The 20047-nt window shown below is 36.1% G+C and overlaps 1 protein-coding gene across 3 annotated transcripts in view; it reads right to left on the bottom strand.

Annotated features, from left to right (window-relative positions):
- Positions 1-20047, bottom strand: part of LOC129417437 (kelch-like protein 29) — a 108480-nt gene that overhangs the window by 42289 nt on the left and 46144 nt on the right. For all 3 annotated transcript variants that reach the window (XM_055172100.2, XM_055172101.2, XM_073869892.1), the window contains exons 5-7: positions 16495-16633; positions 9065-9261; positions 2699-2958 (exon numbers count right to left, since the gene is read on the bottom strand). In XM_055172100.2, coding sequence (XP_055028075.2) covers positions 2699-2958; positions 9065-9261; positions 16495-16633 — 596 coding nt within the window. The remainder of the gene's footprint in view (positions 1-2698; positions 2959-9064; positions 9262-16494; positions 16634-20047) is intronic.

Genomic DNA, 20047 nt, shown 5'->3' with positions numbered 1-20047 from the left:
GTATCTTCTCCAACACCCGAAGGCCATTTTCAAATAATCAAGATAAACCTCTCTTCAGTTCCCATTCACTTACATTATAACACTTACAAACACATCCAAATTTCCACATTAACAGCTCATTATAGTTTTGCGTAGGTCCTACGGCGTAGCCTTGATGGCGTAGGTTACGCATCTGCTTTCATATATACTCCTGCGTCGTTGTGCAATTACACATGCAAGCTTGGCCAGTAAACCCATAGATATGTATAATATAAGGCTAGATGTATCACCCGCGCTCCTGGCCAATGGAGGTCGACATCCGTACCTGGCGGCCATCTTACCACAGACGGCTCGCTCACTCGTAGCATGGTGCATGTACTTTTAAATTACCATAACTTGCTCAATTTTCTGCCGATTTTCAATCGGTTTGGTTTGTTATAAATGTTTGTAAGAAACCAAACCATTTGAAAATCGGTAGAAAATTGAGCAAGTTATGGTCATTTAAAAGTACTTGCACCATTAAAACACAATGCTATGAGTGAGTGAGCTGTCTTAAGTAAGATTGCCACAAGATGATGACGTTAGAGACTCCACCATAACACATCTAGCCATTATTATACATATAGTAAACCCACAACAAAAAAAGAAGATGCAAGCAGCTTGTGTATGATTTAAGAACACCAGATGGAGGTAAAAAGACAGCGACTTTGCAGTTTGAGTTAAATCAATCCTCAACTTGGCCCATCTTTGTTTTTACCATTGCAAGCGGAAATGCCTATGAAGAAATGAGGCAATGCATTTTGTTTATGTGATGGGAGGGGTTCTAACGGACCAATCACAGCACTTGCGGTTAAATTTTCGCTGAGGTGCACATCAGGCTACAATGTAGACCCTATGCACGACTCTAAATTACACTTTAGACGCTCCAAATGAAAACCGAGAGAAAAGCCGCAAAGCTTCAACGTTTGATTTATATCCTGGTCAGTCAGACAGCAGAGAAATCAGAAAAATCTGAGACATTCTCTTTGCTAAAGAAAGCGAAAACGAGTGTAAATAAAGTAGTGCGAGTTCTGCTTCGGTGCCACGCTGGATTTGTGATTTCATAGCCTAAACCTCGAGGGAACGACGTGGAGTACAGAAGTTCAAATCTGCCTGAATTCAGATTGATTTCCTCTGCAGTTCTTTCTCAATGGAGGCAATCTGAGGCCAAATGTACATAAGGTCATTGCATCAATCTCTATTGCTTCCTTTCTATGCCATCTGATCTAGTTTCAACGTAATGTTTCACGCACTCCAGACAGCACACTCAATTGCCTTGCAGACTTATGAAGGCAAATATATTCAGCGGGCAGATGCTTGCTGACTGCAGGCTCATCTATGGCCAGATTTGATGTCACTAAATTCAATCGTGCATCAGATAAATAATGCAATCTAATAATCAGTATTAGAAAATGATGTTGTCATCTACTGCTGACTCTTCAGAAACCCTAAGAAGTACCCTTTGGCACCGTGCTTACGTAATATTTACACCTCTTATGGCGCTTTTCAAAGTTACTGAATCAAATGGGTTGATACTAAATCAAATTGAATCATTTAGAATCTACAATGAACTGAGTTGAAATCATCATGATCAATTGAATCAATTCACTATTTCCTGATCAATGAAACCCTGTGATAACAGTAAACATTAACCTGTACAAAAGACATCTTGGCTTGTATTTATTAATATGGATAAATGATACGCTTTACCTTGTTTACCATGTTCAGAACTGAGATTGACTATAAGAACCTGACCAACTCGGTTTTCCCGCTTTCTACCATAATAAGTATTAACACGCATTAAAGTGGCTTTCAGCAGATTTTGCAAATAGATTTGATGACACGTTGAGCAAAAGCATTTCTGAATGTTCTCACAACATCATGCATGCTCATCATCTATATTACTGGATTCTTGCACAGATAATTGAAGACCTCAAAGGAAACAAAAATTGAATGAGAAAATTTTTAGGATGTTTCCAAAAACCGAAAATAGACACTTCATCTTGTATTTCTGATTGAACAGAATGCTAAATAACTTTTTTACAGCAACATGCTGGCATCTTCTAAAGGATAAAATCTGTCAATCATCCCAGAATGACTATAAAAAATCCAGACATGTGAAAAAGTGATACATGAGATAACTTTCTACATTTACATTCATGCATTTGGCAGACACTTTTATCCAAATTGACTTATAATGCAAAGAGGTTCATATTTTTTCAGTATGCGTGTTCCCTAGGTTTGACCACACAACCTTTTGTGCTGCTAATGCAATGCTTTAACATCAAGCTACCTTCCTAAATAATGCAATATGTGATACAATTACGCTTTAAGTTTGGAAAATTCCTTTAGTATATTAAAATAGATTTAGAAACAGAAAACAATATAACCAGCATATATGTTTCAGTTATTACAAACCATTTCAATATGCACATTTTGATGATTATGATATTTGTGCAAACCTAGACAAAAATATAAAGTTTTTTTTTTAAGAAAACATTCTGGATGATGCAAAGGGAGCCTGCTTTACATTTCAACAGTTCAGAGAATCACTTTTTCTGTATAGTTGGAACTCAGTGTGTGAAAACTTTCATAAAACTCCCCTAAATCAGCTCATTTAACTCTTTCAGTGCTTGGAAACAAACTGTATCACAAACAGCAACTAATAAGTGTTTCTCACCTGTACTCTGCCGCTGGGGTCTTTTTTAATCCATTTGATGACCGTCTCATAGACCAGCTCCTCAGCTTTAGTGTTCAGACTGTCATTGGACATGTAGCTAACCAGATCTTCTTTGGAAATGTTCAGGATCTCGTCTTGACCGGCCACCTCTGGGAAGTTCTGAAGGGCAAAAGCCTTTGCCATGTTGTGAAGTTCTGTGCACTGCATCGCCTCCGCCATGGCCAGAACCCCGAGACAGTTACCAGCTGTTAACTGTTTCTCTACAAGACACAAACATACACAAACGCACACACATGAGCTGTGAAAGCAACCCTACCAGCATTACAATAAGAGGCTTGGGGAAGGTGTTTGGAAGATTAAATTTATCCAAGTGTGTTGCTGAGGTAAAGCAGTGTAATATCTCAAACAGCCAGCGGGAAACAGAGCTAAGCGCAGGCATCGATTGGACACAGAGCAGGAGAATCTCTGGGGACTGAAGACAGACAAAGACCTTTTCTACCACACTAAAGGTCAACAAAACCGCCCAACAAAACCTGCAGACCTGTAATAGCCGCTTGAGTCATTTTGACCTGAATTCAACATAAACAGTGTTTGCAATCTATTGTAATTCAACATATTTCTAAATTAACAAAAATATACTTCATTATTGGGTTGTAAAAGTGTGCGCTATGCTTCAAAGAGGAGTCAAGTGGCTGAAAGTGAGGCAGATATAAGGGCAGCCATACTATTATAGAATAGATGCTAATTCATGCAAAAAGACACGAATTGACGGGAAAAGACACAAATTGACGTGGAAAGACACAAATAGACACGAGTAGACGTGAAAAGACGCAAAAGACACGGATTGAGGCGAATAGACGCAAAAAGACGCGAATAAACACGAAAAGAAACAAATAGACACCAACAGACACCAATAGACAAGAAAATACATGAATAGACAAGAAAAGAAACCAAAAGACACGAATTGACGCGAGAAAATGCGAAAAGAGACAAAAACACACAAATAGGCATGAAAAGAAAGGAATAGACAGGCAAAGACAAGAAAAGATACAAATAGACACGAATAGATGCGAAAAGATGCGGAGACTCGAAAAGACTCGAAAAGACACGAATAGGCACGAATAGACACAAGTAGACGTGAAAAGACGCAAATTGACGCAAAAGACAATTGAGACGGATAGACGTGAAAAGATGCGAATAGACATGAAAAGAAACGAATAGACACCAACAGACACCAATAGACAAGAAAAGACATGAAGAGACATGAATAGATGTAAAAGGATGCAAATAAATGCAAAAAGACGCGAAGACTCGAAAAGACACGAAAAGACACGAATAGACACGAACAGACACGAAAAGACACGAAAAGACACGAGCAGACGTGAAAAGACGCAAATTAACGCAAAAGACATGAATTGAGGCGAATAGATGTGAAAAGACGCGAATAGACACAAGAAGAAACGAATAGATTCCAACAGACACCAATAGACAAGAAAAGACACGAATAGACAAGAAAAGACACGAATAGACAAGAAAAGACAAGAAAAGACACGAATAGACAAAAATAGACACGAATAGACATGAAAATACACAAATAGACACGAAAGGACACGAAAAGACAAGAAAAAACACAAAAAGACACGAAATGACGCGAATAGATGTGAAAAGACGTGAAAAGACCCGAATAGACACGAAAACATACGAATAGACATGAAAAGAAAGGAATAGTCAAGCAAAGACAAGAAAAGACACAAAGAGACACAAATAGATGTGAAAAGAAGCAAATAGATGTGAATTGACGCGAAAAGATGTGAATAGACGCGAAAAGACACGAAAACACGAATAGACACGAAAAGACACAAATTCACATGGGGCAATGTGAATTACACAAATTGGGCGGTGCGATTGACTCGAAAACATGAGCTATTTACCTCAAATGCAACTTGGAAATATTAAACCCAAGCTAAAAATTAGCATGACACGAATTTAAATCCTGGGAGTAATCCAGAGCGAGGATCATGATGCTTCACGTTTGGGGTGTACGTAGCATTATTGTTAAAGCACTTTACGTTATATTTCGCTAATCATTTCTATTTCCATGTATCAGAATTGAACTGAAGTCTTTTCCAGAGATCTAGTCATGATAAAAGCTGTCCAGTGTCTGATATTTAGAAATCACTTCATCAATTTTTCATTTATATTCAAGTGTCATATCATTTATGTGAGGTGGTCATACTAACAAGAAGCTTTGAGACGTCCACATTTAGTTTTTTCATTTAGAACTTCTGCATATTGAAGTAGACAGAGATGTTCAGTGAAATGCTACTGGAGAGATTGTCATTTCATAGCTGTCGAGATGCTGATAGATTAATAAGCTCCGGATCCCAGGAGTGGATGGGAAGAGAAGAAAAAACAAACCTGTCAAAGCTGCCAAAGTGGACTTTTAGATTCAGAAACGTTTTATTCACATTTCTGCCAGCTACCTTATCAACGGCAAACTTAAAAAGTCCATTATTCATAACTGTGATAAAAACACCATATCTGAATTGCACTTATTTCAGGTTTGTGCCGTTATAGTTATAGTGAACATATTATGTCATTTCATCATCAGCAATTTGAAAGAGATCATTAAACTATTATGCCTATGTACTATTGATGAACCTATTAAATAATGCATTAATAATCTAATACAATTAAAATAAATGTATTGCATAGTTAAAGCGCACCTAACACAACTTATGATTCACTACATGTTCGTGTCATTTACATTTTATGCACTTACGCGCCGACAAAACATTTGATGCAGTTTTACTTACCACCTGCGACTCATGACCCGGTTGGGACCGCAAAATTTGAACAAATTACAGCATTAAACGCACAACTCTGCTTCTACTAGGGATGGGCATTTTCCAGTAATTTACTATTTGAATATTTAAGCTCATAAAGAACGAATATTCGAATATTCGTTTATTTAAATTATGTTAATTAAGACATGCGTGTTTTGTATTTTTCATTTTGTCATAATTTCACAGAAGGCATATAATTAGGAAATATCCACAACAAGCTAAACTTATATTCTGTATGTATATATATGAATTTTTAAGTTAAAAACATTGTAAAAAAAAAAATTATTCTTCTTAAAAAATATCCTACAGAAAAAAAGGCGTTAAAACCCCATGCGGAGCGAAGTCTGAGTCAAATCCTTAGTTTCAAGTCGGTCGTTAGTATGAATTCATTACTGTTTGATCTTACATACATTATATTATACCAAATATTATACACTAACCCCAAATTTAAGTGAAGTTTGAGGACTTGCGAAGTTTAAAGTTTGAGGACTTTACAAAGTAGGCTATCATCATTTAAACCCTTAAACAGACTCCAAATAAGAGCCCGGAGCAAATGAAAAAACACATCTACATAACCAACTGCTCAGTCGCCATATAAATATCTCTTCAGTTTAGTTTGACATGTATTTGTGAATAAAGAAACCATCTTTACCCTACCTGCTTCGGTGAAAGCCCGTTCTTCTGACTAGATACAATAGGGTGCTGCGGAGAAAACTCTTCCTCGTGATGATGGTTATCCGATAAAAACAACAGACGGATTGAACAAGATTGAATATCTGTATTTAACATTATTTTACAAACAACGTAAGCTGGCTCGATACCTTATTGTTGACTGTGCAAAGTTACTACCGTTAGCTTAATTTAACAACATTTCACAAAGACGGAGCTTTGCTTTTAAACTGCCATGTGCAGTTATCCGGTTCATTAAGAGCACCGCATATAATAAATGTTCTCTGTTTCATTTCGTTCTCCGTGTCTGTCTCGTTATTAACAAAATAAAGTAGAATTTATAACAAAGCTTACAAATCTCTCATGATGTGTTGATGCGCGTTTAATAATAACACGTGAGCCCTTACTGAGCCAGTGGCCAAATACGGCGCGGCGCACAAACCCGGAGATAAAAGGAAAAACTTAAATTCGTCTGCAATCTGCATTGCCAAACAATCAGAAATACATACAAATTAATGTTCATGTATATTTTACATTTAAGTCTGTAAAAGACAGTATAGATGAAGTGAAAAAGCATTAAATAAGTCGTAACCCTTTGGTGGCACATTAAAACAAACAAACATTTGAATAGCATTTTTTAAATTCGAATTATTATTGCCAATATCCGCGCCCATCCCTAGCTTCTACCCCGGTTAAACAAACTATATCCATTGTTTACATAAGGCTGGGTTCTTTGGAAAGCCAAACAAACTCAAATTGTTCCTCACAAACAACAGCACACTTCTTTGGTGACGTTGTTTTCATGTGTCAGCTCTTGGTTGGTGTATGTGAATAAAGTGCCCATATAAGGACTTCCACTGTACTTCCTGCACCGAAATTGCCCATAAACCAAGATTGTTCCATATGAATCTTTCATGTTAAAAAACAAAAACTTTCCGAAACTTGTACATGTACGAACCCTGGTGCATTCGAGACAGAAATACTCAGTCATACGTCCAACTGCTTTTTTTGACACTTTGCCTATCACTTTGACACTATCAGAATGCTAGAAACAGCTTTAAAGCCGCCTTTTACTCTTTCCCCACCAGCATTTTTTCAAAAAAGTTGCCAGCCAGCGCCAGCATTTTTTATGATTTTCACAAAAGTTTAAAGCCTTCCAGAAAATGTTCTTCTTTAAATACATAAACATACAATGTATCAAATGAAACAACAGATCCTCTCTTTAAAAACAAAAATCCTCATTTGTTCTCTTTTTATCACCTCTCAAATATGAGTAGGTTTCTTCAAAAATACCAGATTTTGCGCAAAAAGGACTTTTGTTAGAGAGTCAGATTCATAGCGATGATTAAAACATACACGTGTATGTTTGAACTGTTTGCCCTAAGAGAACACTTCCGGTTTTATAAGTTGGCTAAAACTGCCACCTGGTGGATAATAGTGAAAATACAGATTGCCGGAAAAACTTGTTATTGGCAGGGAAGCGTTTTCTCTTCATTGACGAGTTAATTCATCAATGGCAGGGAAAGAATAAATCACCAAAGGATTTCAATGGTAGACAGAATAATTATTTATAACTATTATTTTCCTTTAACCGGGTAAAAAACTGAATGCGACATACGTGCACCATCGTTCATTCAATTCTTCTTCCGTTCGCAAACATTGCGTTAAACGGATTCTGCCAAGAAACTGGTATTTCTGAATGGCCTGAGGATTAAGCGTATTTGAAGAGAATTTATTTGATAAACATATACTGTAACACATGCCGAGCGCATTCGGTCAATATTACAAATCTAATTTTTGACGGCGTTTAGTGGGTTTTGCATCTGAGCTCATTATTTGTATATAAATGTGACCCTGTCTGTGAAATCCAACCTAAAGTCTCACATCTCTAAATATGAGATTAGAAGCATCAAAGTTTAATTTCAAACATTGATTTTAATCTTTGACATGACCTTACTCAGTCAATATTGAAGGCACCAAAAATGTATTTTTCTGAATGTTCTTCAAGCACCTCACAGCATTCAGATGCTAAAATTCATATAAATTAATTCAGCAGTGTTTGCCTCATATTGCAACATTTGTCTAAAATATAATTAAAGCATTAAGATTTTAGAAATAACTGTATGTCCAAACTCAGAAGATCCTGGCGGTGATGTAATGATGAACAATGTTACTGATTCACTTTAGTACAAACTGCATGTGTATCTGTGTGTGTGTGTGTGTGTGCGCGCGGTGTGCAATCTGTCAATCAAAATAACCTCAGCTCTGACAGGGGAAACAGAATCTACGAAAAAGTGTGAGATATGGTCTGAATAAATAATGAACATGTTCCTCTCGGGTTCATCCTGAAGTTTCAGTAAATTGCTGAAAGCAACAGCAGAAATGTCACAATAACAAATCTTAACAAGTCAATGCCAATACCAGTGAAATTCCCTGCAATTTCTCCATACCAACCACAGCATACCACAGAAAAACTCTATACGGTATGCTGCAAATCATTAAAAAAGAAATTATAAAAAATAATGAAATGCAACCTTAAAATATTTCTCACAAATATTTTCACACCAATCCCATTTTTACCCAGAATGCATCAGACGATCGCATTCAACAGTATTACAGTCTGGCACATTTCACCGCCTGTAATGAGCAACATTTTCTTCTGATTCAGAAATCTGTCATGATTTATGAACACATCCTTGTTTGCAGCTTCGCATCCATAAATAATCTGCATGGTGCAGGGACTGAGTTGCGCACATCAACATAACACAATAAATTCTCAACAACATTCAACTTAAGCTCACAAAAGCAAGAAGATTATTTTTAGCTGGAACACAATTTTTATGAAACTTACCGAGAAACGAAACGCAGACTTTACAGAAGGTGCTGAACTGAAACTTGTTTGCCGCCTCCAGTAGAGTTTTGGCGTTGGCCGAGTCGATAATGAGCGAGCCGGTGTAGACAAACTCCAACAGAAGCTCCAGAACATCAGCGCTGATGTTACTCACAGTCAGCTGGATCTTCTCACCATTTCTGTTCTCCACAGATAACCTGCATACAAGAGAGAAAACGTTACACCAGCCCCAGTGAATCCATCTAATGCAACAATAAAAGAGGAAAAATGATTATTAAAAAAACAATTAAGAATACATTAAGATGTGGAACATGAAGTGATTCATTTTGAGGAGCTAAATTGGTTCAGTGAGTGTGACAGAGAGTTTGAGGGAAAACTGAGCTGCTATGCATCCTCATATATAATCTAGTGTTTAAAGGGCACCTATTATGCAAAATGCACTTTTACAACACAACCACCCTAAAATGAAAAAAAAAATCCACCCAAAGACATGTTGCTTTGAATTACTTGTTAATGTGATGTCACACAAACAAAGCCCCGCCCATGGTCCCTAACTGACTGGTTAATTTTACCCCAAACCTTTTCAAATGTGTTTTAGCACAATGTAGCACTAATCCGGCTAAGCATACTATTGTCTGAGACCGTTTTCATAGGAATCTGATTTATTTTTAGCCAAAAGTGCTCACTGTCTGTTGGTATGGGAGTGAGAGGCTGTAGCTCATTTGCATTTAAAGGTACACACATGAAAACAGTGCTTTTTGTTCCTACCCAAATTTGGGAATTTTGGACATGCTATAATAAATGACCTAGGGCTGTCACAATGATTAAATAATCGTCTCATCGCGATTGTTTGACCTCATCGCGATGATTTCAGATCACCGCAATGAGGAGCTGCAAGGGGGAGCTGCAGCGCCTGTATAACCTTGCAAAAGATTTATTTTAAATAATCACAACAAAGTGTGAAAACTATTTCATGAATAAACAAAAAAAATCTATGAGAATTAAACATTATAACCCTAAAAGAGGCAATTAATCGTCACAATTTATTAGACAATTAACCGTCAGCCAAATTTCGTAATCGTTACAACCCTAAAATGACCTGTTGGTTATTTTGAGCTGAAATTTCACAGACACATTCTGGGCACACCTGAGATATTAAATCTTGTAAAAATGGGTATAATATGTGCCCTTTAAAGGCATATGGCGAAAGCCAAGCTGCACAAAAGTCTTTAGGGACTTTAAAAAAGCTAAACCTAGATTTGGTCATGGGTTTGATCTAAGTTTGTTCAGAAAGACAAACAGCATCTTTAATTTAAAAAAAACATGGTGGTGCACTAATGAATGGATGCTGAGCTGTCTGGGCAGCATTTAACTTCAACACGCATATAAAGAGAAAATGTAAATAGCTGTCATAATTGTTACAATATGTTTCTGTGTCGCTGTACTGTAGGATATTTTCACTTGTTTAATTGCCCTTCAGATGAAAATGATAATTTTTCAACTATTATTCAAGCATCATTAAGGTCAGCACAACGTGAAGAGTTTAATATGTAGGTTTAGGTTTCTGAATTCATTTTAACTCGAGCAGCAGTAATATTGTTTGCCTTAGTAAAATCCACTAAAGATCATTTCCCGACAGGTTTCCTGAACACTCCTGTCGTCTGTCATTTGTCGAGGCAGAAGTTTACACTTCAGAGCGCTCAAACAAACATAGCCAAGCGTGATGTTTACACACTTCAGTCAACATACCGACAGCTCACTTAAAGCCATCTTTCATTAAACTGAATAAAAATAACTCACTTCACTTCCTTCAAACTTTCTATCTATCTAGACGTTCTGCTGACATCACCACCAAATTAAACTTCAGTACTTAAACGTCAGTGCTCACTACTTCTTCTCTTAAAAATGCATTGTATTATGTAATAAAATGATGCACATTTAAACATAAACATACACTTTTTAATCATTGCATGTTCCTGTAGCTCACTTGGTAAAGTATAGCTTTAGGAGTGCAAAGGTTGTAGGTTTGATCCCATTGTAGTCTCTTTAGATAAAATTAAAACCTGGCGAATGTGTAAATGTGAATGCAAGCATGTCATGCCTTTCCTGAAGATCTGCAATGGTTTAAATCTAGAAAAATTTCCAACAAAATGTTGTGCAATGTTATAGTGCATAGATGGAGATATGAGTAAATCTATATATGAACAGACAGACAGACAGACATGATGATATAAGCAGGGAAGGAAAGGAAAGGAAGGGGGTAAAACCAGTTCAGCCACAGGGAGCCAGCAGCCATCCTACAGGGAAAGGGACAATTTCCATGACTGGGATGTAGATTTACTTTCAAAGACCTGCCAAAACAGAGTTGAGCACGGCCTGCGTACGAACGGTCACGTTAGTCATTATAAAGACGTGTGATCGGGGAGACACAGGCACACTGATGTGACGTGACGTGGATCTCTTGAGGTGGCTGAAAAACAAGAACGTTACTCCTGAAAAGAAAAACAAAAATGCAAAGTTTATTGCTGTCAGGTGTCAGGTGGAAAAGGAGAATTATTAAGAAACAAAAGACAAAAAAGGTTGTCGATCATTTAGATGTGGAAGAATGTCAATGAGAGATAGAGAAAGAAATAAAAAGAGAAATTCAATCTTCTCATTGTTCCTGAGATCAGCCAATAAGAGTCATTGAAACTCACTAATGCACTCTTACTGTGCCTTTTGAATAAACCAATGAGCTCTGAAATAGCTTTTGCATATTAGTGCAAGCAATAATTTCATCCTTAAACATAAAAACATGACTCTACCCTGTATAAAATCTGTTTTTTTTTAACTATTGTCTTAAAAATCAAAGCATGCCACTAATGGTGAGTGAAAGCTAAAGAGCTTCAACACGTCCAGCCGGACAACCCGTGTTATCGCCAATACTGTGTTAGGTCTGCACGCTATTGAAAAAAACCCACTATGCATTACAAATTGTCAACTTATCAATCTGAATAGTAATAAAATATAATAGATATTTAACAATAAACTTGTTTTACATTCTTTCTGGGAAAAGAAACAACACTCTCACCAGTCTCTCTGCTATCTGCGTCAATTTAAAATTTTGACTATACATTACATTTTGAGCTATTGCAAACCATTGCGATATGCACTTTGCACTGTTTGCTATTATTTCAGTATATCTTGCAGTATGCATTACATACTGTACAGTCTATTAGACATTATGCCTGATTATACACGCAAACAAGAAGAACTACTAACACATGAATGTCCAATATTGACATTTAAAATGGTTTACTAATAACAATCTCAACTATCTCAAATGGAGAGCATCTGTCTAATTCAGATTGAAAATTACAACAAAAGTCAAAGTAACCCAGACTGTTTAGAAGCAGAAATGTCTTGCTGGTCTTTAAACCCTACACTGCAAAAAAATTATTTTCAAGACAAAATGTTCTTGATATTTTTGTCTTGTTTTCAGTACAAATATCTAAAAATTCTTAAATTAAGATGCTTTTTCATGATGAGCAAAACAACCCCAGATAAATAAGTCTAGATTTTAGACCAAAAATATCAAATTTAAGTGATTTTGTGCATAAAACAAGAAAAAAGTTTGTAAAGTAAGTAAAAAAATCTTGAACATTTTTCTTAAACAGTAAATTCAAGAAAAATTCAAGAAAAATTTGCTTACCCCATTGGCAGATTTTTTTGCTTGTTTTTTTATATTTATATTTATGGTCTAAAAACTAGACTTATTTTCTGGGGTCTTTTGATCATCAAGAAAAGCATCTTGATTTAAGAATTTTTTGATATTTTGCTGAAAACAAAACAAAAATACTAAAAAAAAATTTCTTGAAAATCATTTTTGCAGTGTAAAGCCTGGCCGAGATACTAAACTTTACTTGTTTAGCTGGTCAGTAAACTGGTCCTAAAACTGGACCACCTGAGAAGAAGCCAAGCTACCAAAACCAAACCAGCTTCACCTGACTTAAGGTTTTAGGAATGAGTTAAAAGATGTAACTTCACACAGACAAAGTTTATATGTATACATCACACACATGTTCATGTAGGTGATGTGAATTAAAGTTATACTCTTAAAACTGTGTGCAAGTTGCATATTTTAAACCCAAAACATCCAATAAAAACTTTTAACATCCAGGGAAAAGAATTACAATACACAAGACGATATCAAATCACAAGCCCTTCTGAGTGTCTATTTTAATGGGAGAAGGCAAATAAAGAGCTGTCAAACTAAAGTGGGCTCTTCAAATAATATCACACTAAATATTCATGTCATGTTAATAACCCAACATCTATACTAATAAATCAACAGCCAGCACAAACCACAAGATGGAGGACTGCCAAAAAACAAAGCATAAAAATTCAATAAAAAACAGCCGACTACCATAAACTCTAGAGCGAATCCATGCACAATGTGAACAAGCGCTGTTAATGTCTATATATTACATTTGAATGCAGATTCACTTAGCGGGTGATTTGATAAATGAATGAATCGGTTTGTATCGTACGGGAATGATCAATTCAGCAGGTGTCCTTTACAGACCATTACATAAACAGATAAACAGCTCTGATTGACAGATAACTCAAAGCATAGGCTGAGACATCTGATATTAAACCCAATGCACGTATCAATCTAAACGATCAATGTCTCATTCACATCTTATTTCGTATCAGACTATTTCTCCTTAAAGATCAAAGACAGAAGTCGATTTTTAATAGAGCAAGCCTTAAGTGTAAACAAGCAAATAATTAGGCAGAAGAAGTGAAAGACCTCTGACATTTTCCCACTCGAAGCTTCTGATAAATAAGTTATGTAGGAATGTTTACAGAAAGGCGTGAAGACGCAGCGTTCATTTCATTCTCAAACGAAGCCGTCAATTCTGGATTTAACACCTTATGTGAAGTTTTGGTCAACAATCTGCTCTTAAACAACATAAAACATTTCATTTGAAAACTAAAATCGAAACGAATTTAAGGTCCTGATAAATGGTACTGTACACCATTGGTCACCAGAACCTATTGCATTTTTGGGCTATGCTTGTCAACCAGTAAGACCAGCACTAACCAGCATAAACCAGCAGGAAATTGCTTGGGTTTTACAAATGCATCTGACTAGTAGCTGTGAAACAGATGGACTGCAAAAAATGACTTCCTTACTTAGTATTTCTGTCTTGTTTTCAGTAAAAAATATCTAAAAATTCTTAAGTTAAGATGTATTTTCTTGATGAGCAAAATGACCTAGGAAAATAAGTGCTTAAAACAAGCAAAACATTTTCTTGAACTAAGTGTTTATGAAAAAAGTAAACTTATTTCAAGAAAATATTTCTTATTCCATTAGCAGTTTTGTACCGAGCCCCTAAGGTGACATTGGAGTAAAAAAATCTAAAGTTTAGTTTCATGTGCTGACGCAAAACCTTTATGTGCAGACGCAAAACCTTTATGTGCAGAATTTTTTTTTTAAGTTTAGTTAAAAAAACTAAACTAAACTTAAAAAAAAAAAATCTGGTTTCACGCGAGTACATGAAAGTTTTACGTGAGCACATGAAACTAAACTTTATTTAATTTTTGCTTCATGTCCCCTTAGGGGCTCCGTAGATTTGTTTGCTTGTTTTAAGCCCTAATTCACTTAAAGTTTATTTTTTTTGTCTAAAAACTAGACTTATTTTTCTAGGTCATTCTGCTCATCAAGAAAACACATCCCAATTTAAGAATTTAAAGATATTTTTACTGAAAACAAGAAAAAATACTAAGCAAGAAAGTCATTTTTGCAGTGTAAGGAAATAAAAAACGTCTCTCCTTTAATGTCTTCTGCGTTCTGTGTATGGACGCACCGATATATCGGCCTATAACCGGTATCTGCAGATAAAAGCTAATTTTCCCATCGGCCGATTTTAATCAGACATCGGCTGATAGTTTAAAAACTTTATTTAATTAATTTTATCCCGGCAATCCAAAAAGAAAAAAGCAAAACTATCTGTATCTATCGTATCGGTAGCTGTCAAGTAATATCGCTATCAGCACAGAAATTTTGTATAGGTGGTTCTGTGGACAATCTATATTATAAAAAGAGAAAAAAATCCCTATTCAGAGATCCACAGTTTATGCCCTGTAGCCGGTTTCACAAGCAGCAGAACTCAAATGGCTTTGGTGAAGTGCATCAGCACATTTTGTGCTTCACTGAGAACAGAGCGAGATCTCCGCTGTGTGTTATTGCTCTTAATGCAGTTTTCATTGCTTCTACTTGTGAGAGAGCTCGGCTCAACCCGACCCGGACTAAATTCACGATCAAACGCTCGGAGATCTCAGGCACATTTGCCCTTGTAGGCGATGAGTTATGATATATGGTACAGGGATATGAAAGCATTACAGTAGATTCACACGCCACCCTGAATAAAATCTAGCTGTTATCTGTTTCACTTCATGCATTTGGCACCATAAATCTAAAATATGGCTGGATTTACACCGCAGATCTTGATGCCCAATTCTGATTTGTTGACTATATCCGACCCTGCTTACATCATCTTTTAAAATTCATATCCGATATCAGCATTTACACTAAATAATTTACCTTTACTGTATCTTTACTTCTTTTATGTTTGCTCTGCTTTAGTAAATGTAATAACATTTTTTTCTTGCTAACACAAATCAGGCATCAGTTTTAAAGCAGCATATCCAATTGCACATTTGAAATATATATAAAAAAATCACTTTTCATTTTATTTTTTTAGTGGTTGTGAAGGCTTGCACTGAATGCATTACTTTTCCCTGAAGCATTATTCAATATCAGTATTTACTCAAAAACCAACATCCAGTAACACAGCGAGTCAAGATGCTGTGAGACACTGAACCCAGCATCAATAAGAAACAGCACGTTTATAACACCCTCAATAAAAACCAAAATTCAACAAAGCACAAATGCGATTTGTGCAGTTTGCGGGTTTCCTAAATCCCGACAGCATGCAAAGCGTGGCATGCGACGTGCGGATCTCCACTGAGATACAGACGCCGTGATGCCGGGTTACAGCTCAAGTGGGACGTCTAGAAGACTCTTAGCACTCGACAGGCAGAGCGGAGAGCTGATCTGATAAGCCGAATGCATTTCCAGAAAAGTCCTTCAATTTGTTTTGACATTTACAAACCATTTAAAAGGAAAACTGCCCAGTCATGGAACTTTCGCACTCATTAAAATGTAAATTGGCACACTTAGTAAATGGAGATGAAAGGGTCGGAGCGGGTGACGCGTTGACCTTTTACAGAGATGAAACACATCGGTCGTTGGGAGAGGATGGCTACTGGCCCCCTTGACGGATACCGCCGTATTCACACCTGCAAAAAACAGGGAAGGAAGGTGGAGGCGACAGAAATGCACCCTACGAAAAGAAAAGATGATCAACCGGAGGAAAGCAAACCTTTTAATCACGTCCTTGAAATACAAGCTGCAGGAAGCTAGAACATTTTGATGGACTTCAAACTCTTTGCCTTCAACAATTATTTTCAGGTCTGTAAACTCTTTATCTCTCCGCTGCTCGTTCAATTCCTTCAACATTTCTGTAGAAGAAGAGAAAGAAAACAAACAAAGTCATTTTCAGACAGAAATACACCATTGTGTTAAAGAAAGATAAACAGGAAATCATTTGTGCATCTAAAAAAAGCTGAAAAAGATTTGGAATGTGGAAATAAAATCAGTAAGGAGGTAGAAAATAACACAAAAAGAGGCAGTGTTGACATTTCACAGCACATTTGGCCATTTCTATGTTTACAGTACAGCACGGGCGAGTTCTGGAAGTAAAAATCACTTTTGACAATACTGTACAAACATTTCAAAACAGACTCAATACTCGGAGATTATTAAAGCGATAGTTCACTCAAATATGAAAGTTCTGTCATCATTTCCTCGCCTCATGTGAAGCACTGAAGGAGATCAAACTGTTGGTGATACAATCTTATATAAAAAGACTAAATTATGCATTTTAATTTTTGTTTCAACTATTCCTTTACAAAATAATGTAAAGCATGTCATTTTCTTCATTAAAGAGCACCTATTTCATTGCTAAAAACTACGTTATTTTGTGTATTTGGTATAATACAATCAGGGTTCCCACACCTTAGTTAACTTCAAATTCAAGGATCTTTGAAGGACTTTCCAGGTCTAATACCCTCAAATTCAAGGACTAAATGTGTGGACACATTTCAAGTGAGAGCAAGGTTACATTGTGTTACCTTTTAAGATACATTGTTACAGTTCTAGGGAACTCGCGCTGCGTCACTGCAGTGACACTTTGGGGACGCCTCCAGGTGTAAGTGCGTCTGAATGTGTATATCAAATTCAACCAATGGTGAGACTTAACGACAAAGACAGGGTGACGCGGGAGGAAGTATATCACTATATGAAATATTGCCAAAGATGGCGTTACAGGGACGCAAGATGTATGGCAGGGGAGACACAGCGTCTCGTTCCCTTCTCAATAAATTCAAGCACTTTCAATGACCTACAGTATATCTATGTATGTATATTTTCAAAAACTTCCCAGGGCCATGAATTCTTTCAACTTTCAGGGATTTATAGGACCTATGGGAACCCTGTACAATGTGTTTGTGTGGTTTATGGTTCAAAAACACATTATTTTCCACATACCGTACATTTTTGTGGCTCTAGATATCCTGCCTTCCTCAAATGCTTTGATTTTGTACAAAACTCACAAATTTGACAATGTTGCGTCTCTGATTGGTCAGCTAATCTGTACGTTGTGATTGGTCTGAATACCTCTGACGCCCCTTACCATGTTTGAAAGATTCGCTCACAGTGCAATGCTAACAGGAGTTAATTTACAGTCTGAAGTGTGAGGAATTATGATAATGTCGGTCTTTACTCCAATCTCAGAAAGTAAACTATTGCCTAATCCGTGTGTTTGTTGTAGTCCAAGAAAAGTAATGTACGTTGGAAACAATAACTCGCGTCATCGTTTACTTTGGGATTTGTACCTTTTGCATATTGTTAACATGTACTAATACACACTTACATACCAAAGGAAATGTAAAATCATGAATCAGACCATAGTTGCACTTTAAGAAAAATGACTTCATCCATCAATGATGTCACTAATCTACAAACCAACCAGGTCATCTAAAACAACATCACCAAAAACAATACCATTGCTTTAGATAGAGAAATTAGAAAGAAAGTGTACAACATTATCAATGTTATAGCATGAAGCGATGGTCCTTCACAGTGCAAAATCAGCTCAAGACTTCCTCATGTCCAGAAATTCATCATCTTATTATGCATAACTCATATCTGACATGATTTATATATAATTAATCATCTCTGAACCAAATATAACGCATGCAGAATGACTTTTCACCACTACAGAACTTCACAGAAAGTCAAACGTCAGGATGCTAAAGTATGAAACACAATAGATTTATACCTTAATAAGAATAGCCCAGAAACAACGGTACGCTGAGACCTAGTTTTTGTGCTAAATGGATATACTGTGGTACTTCTGTCTGTAAACACATTTAATGTTGCTTCTTAATTGTATACGCGGGCGTCCTTGCAGCAATTTGAATAATTGGTTGTGTAAATATCTCAACATCATTAGAGCAACACGTCACCTTTCTCTGACAGCTGTTTCACAAATGTGTGACAAACTATTAAAGGGCATGTGATTTTCTGCCTTAAAATCTTTCCTATTAATTTGAGCCCTGTAGAGCAAAGATGACAGGAAATTATTTTCTATTTTAGTGGGTCAACGAGAAGACCAATCAGAAAATAGCACAGGATGGAGAGGAAACATTTTAAGTATTTTCTAATAGTTATTAACATTTAGTTAGTTTATGATTCTTCTAAGCTTGTCAAGACATTTTTAATAACCTTTTAGATAATGCTCTCATTCATTTAAATGAGTTAATGCATTGCTAACTTCAACTAATAATGTGAAATATATTTCAACAAAATGTATTACTCTTTCTTAATGTTATTTAATACAAATACATTGTTTCATTAGGTTAGTTAAATATGCATAAACTAATATTAACAGATACACCTACAAATACACATATTACAGCTTACAGCAATAACAAAACATCTAAATATTCTCACTTAAACAAAATTACCCAGAAAGCAATACAAGCAACAGTATTTTACTTTAATGTAGAAATATGGTTTTGTACTACATTAATAAGTTTTTACAGTATTAATCCAACAGTGTAGGTTTACATACGTTTATGAGGTTATCTTCTAAGTTAAGCTAAGTTTAATAAAGGCTTTAGAAATATTGTGTTGGTTCATGTTAAGTAATGTAGTTAAGTTAGGGATAATGTATAGGCAGCTGGTTGTTATCGCAGAAATAAGTCATTAAATAGATTTAAAGGTGCAGCGTGTAAATTTTAGCGGCATCTAGTGGTGAGACTGTGAGTTGCAACCAAATCGTCCACAGCTCACCCCTTACTTTTGAAACGCATAGAGAATCTAGCTGTCACAGGACAAACATGTCATCATCGGAGACAACTTATCAAACAAAGTTAGTCCGTTTAAAGCTTTTGTAGAAACATGGTGGCACAAAATGGCGACTTCCATGTAAGGGGACCTGCAGTGTATGTAGATAAAAATGGCTCATTCTAAGGTAATAAAAACATAATGATTCATTTTGTTTACACTCTTGATAATATAGTTCTGTATATTATATTGCATTTCTGTCAAGAGATTTTTCTAAAAGGTGCACACTGCACCTTTAAAGCTAATTTTTAACAAATACAGACGTTCAGCGAGGAAACCCTATTTACTTTCAGCTTTAAGATAAGACAAGACGTACAAAGCACGAAGACGCTTTCTGGTTTATTCATTTATAAATATGTCAAACATGTTATTAAAAGACATATTTATATTTCATTTTTGTGTAATTATTTGCAGCATTCGGGTTAGCGTATATTATTACCGTGTGAATAAAAGACTGGCCAATC

The sequence above is a fragment of the Misgurnus anguillicaudatus genome, chromosome 7 (genome assembly GCF_027580225.2).
Source record: "Misgurnus anguillicaudatus chromosome 7, ASM2758022v2, whole genome shotgun sequence".
NCBI lineage: Eukaryota > Metazoa > Chordata > Actinopteri > Cypriniformes > Cobitidae > Misgurnus > Misgurnus anguillicaudatus.
This window is presented reverse-complemented; position numbering and strand designations above follow the sequence as displayed.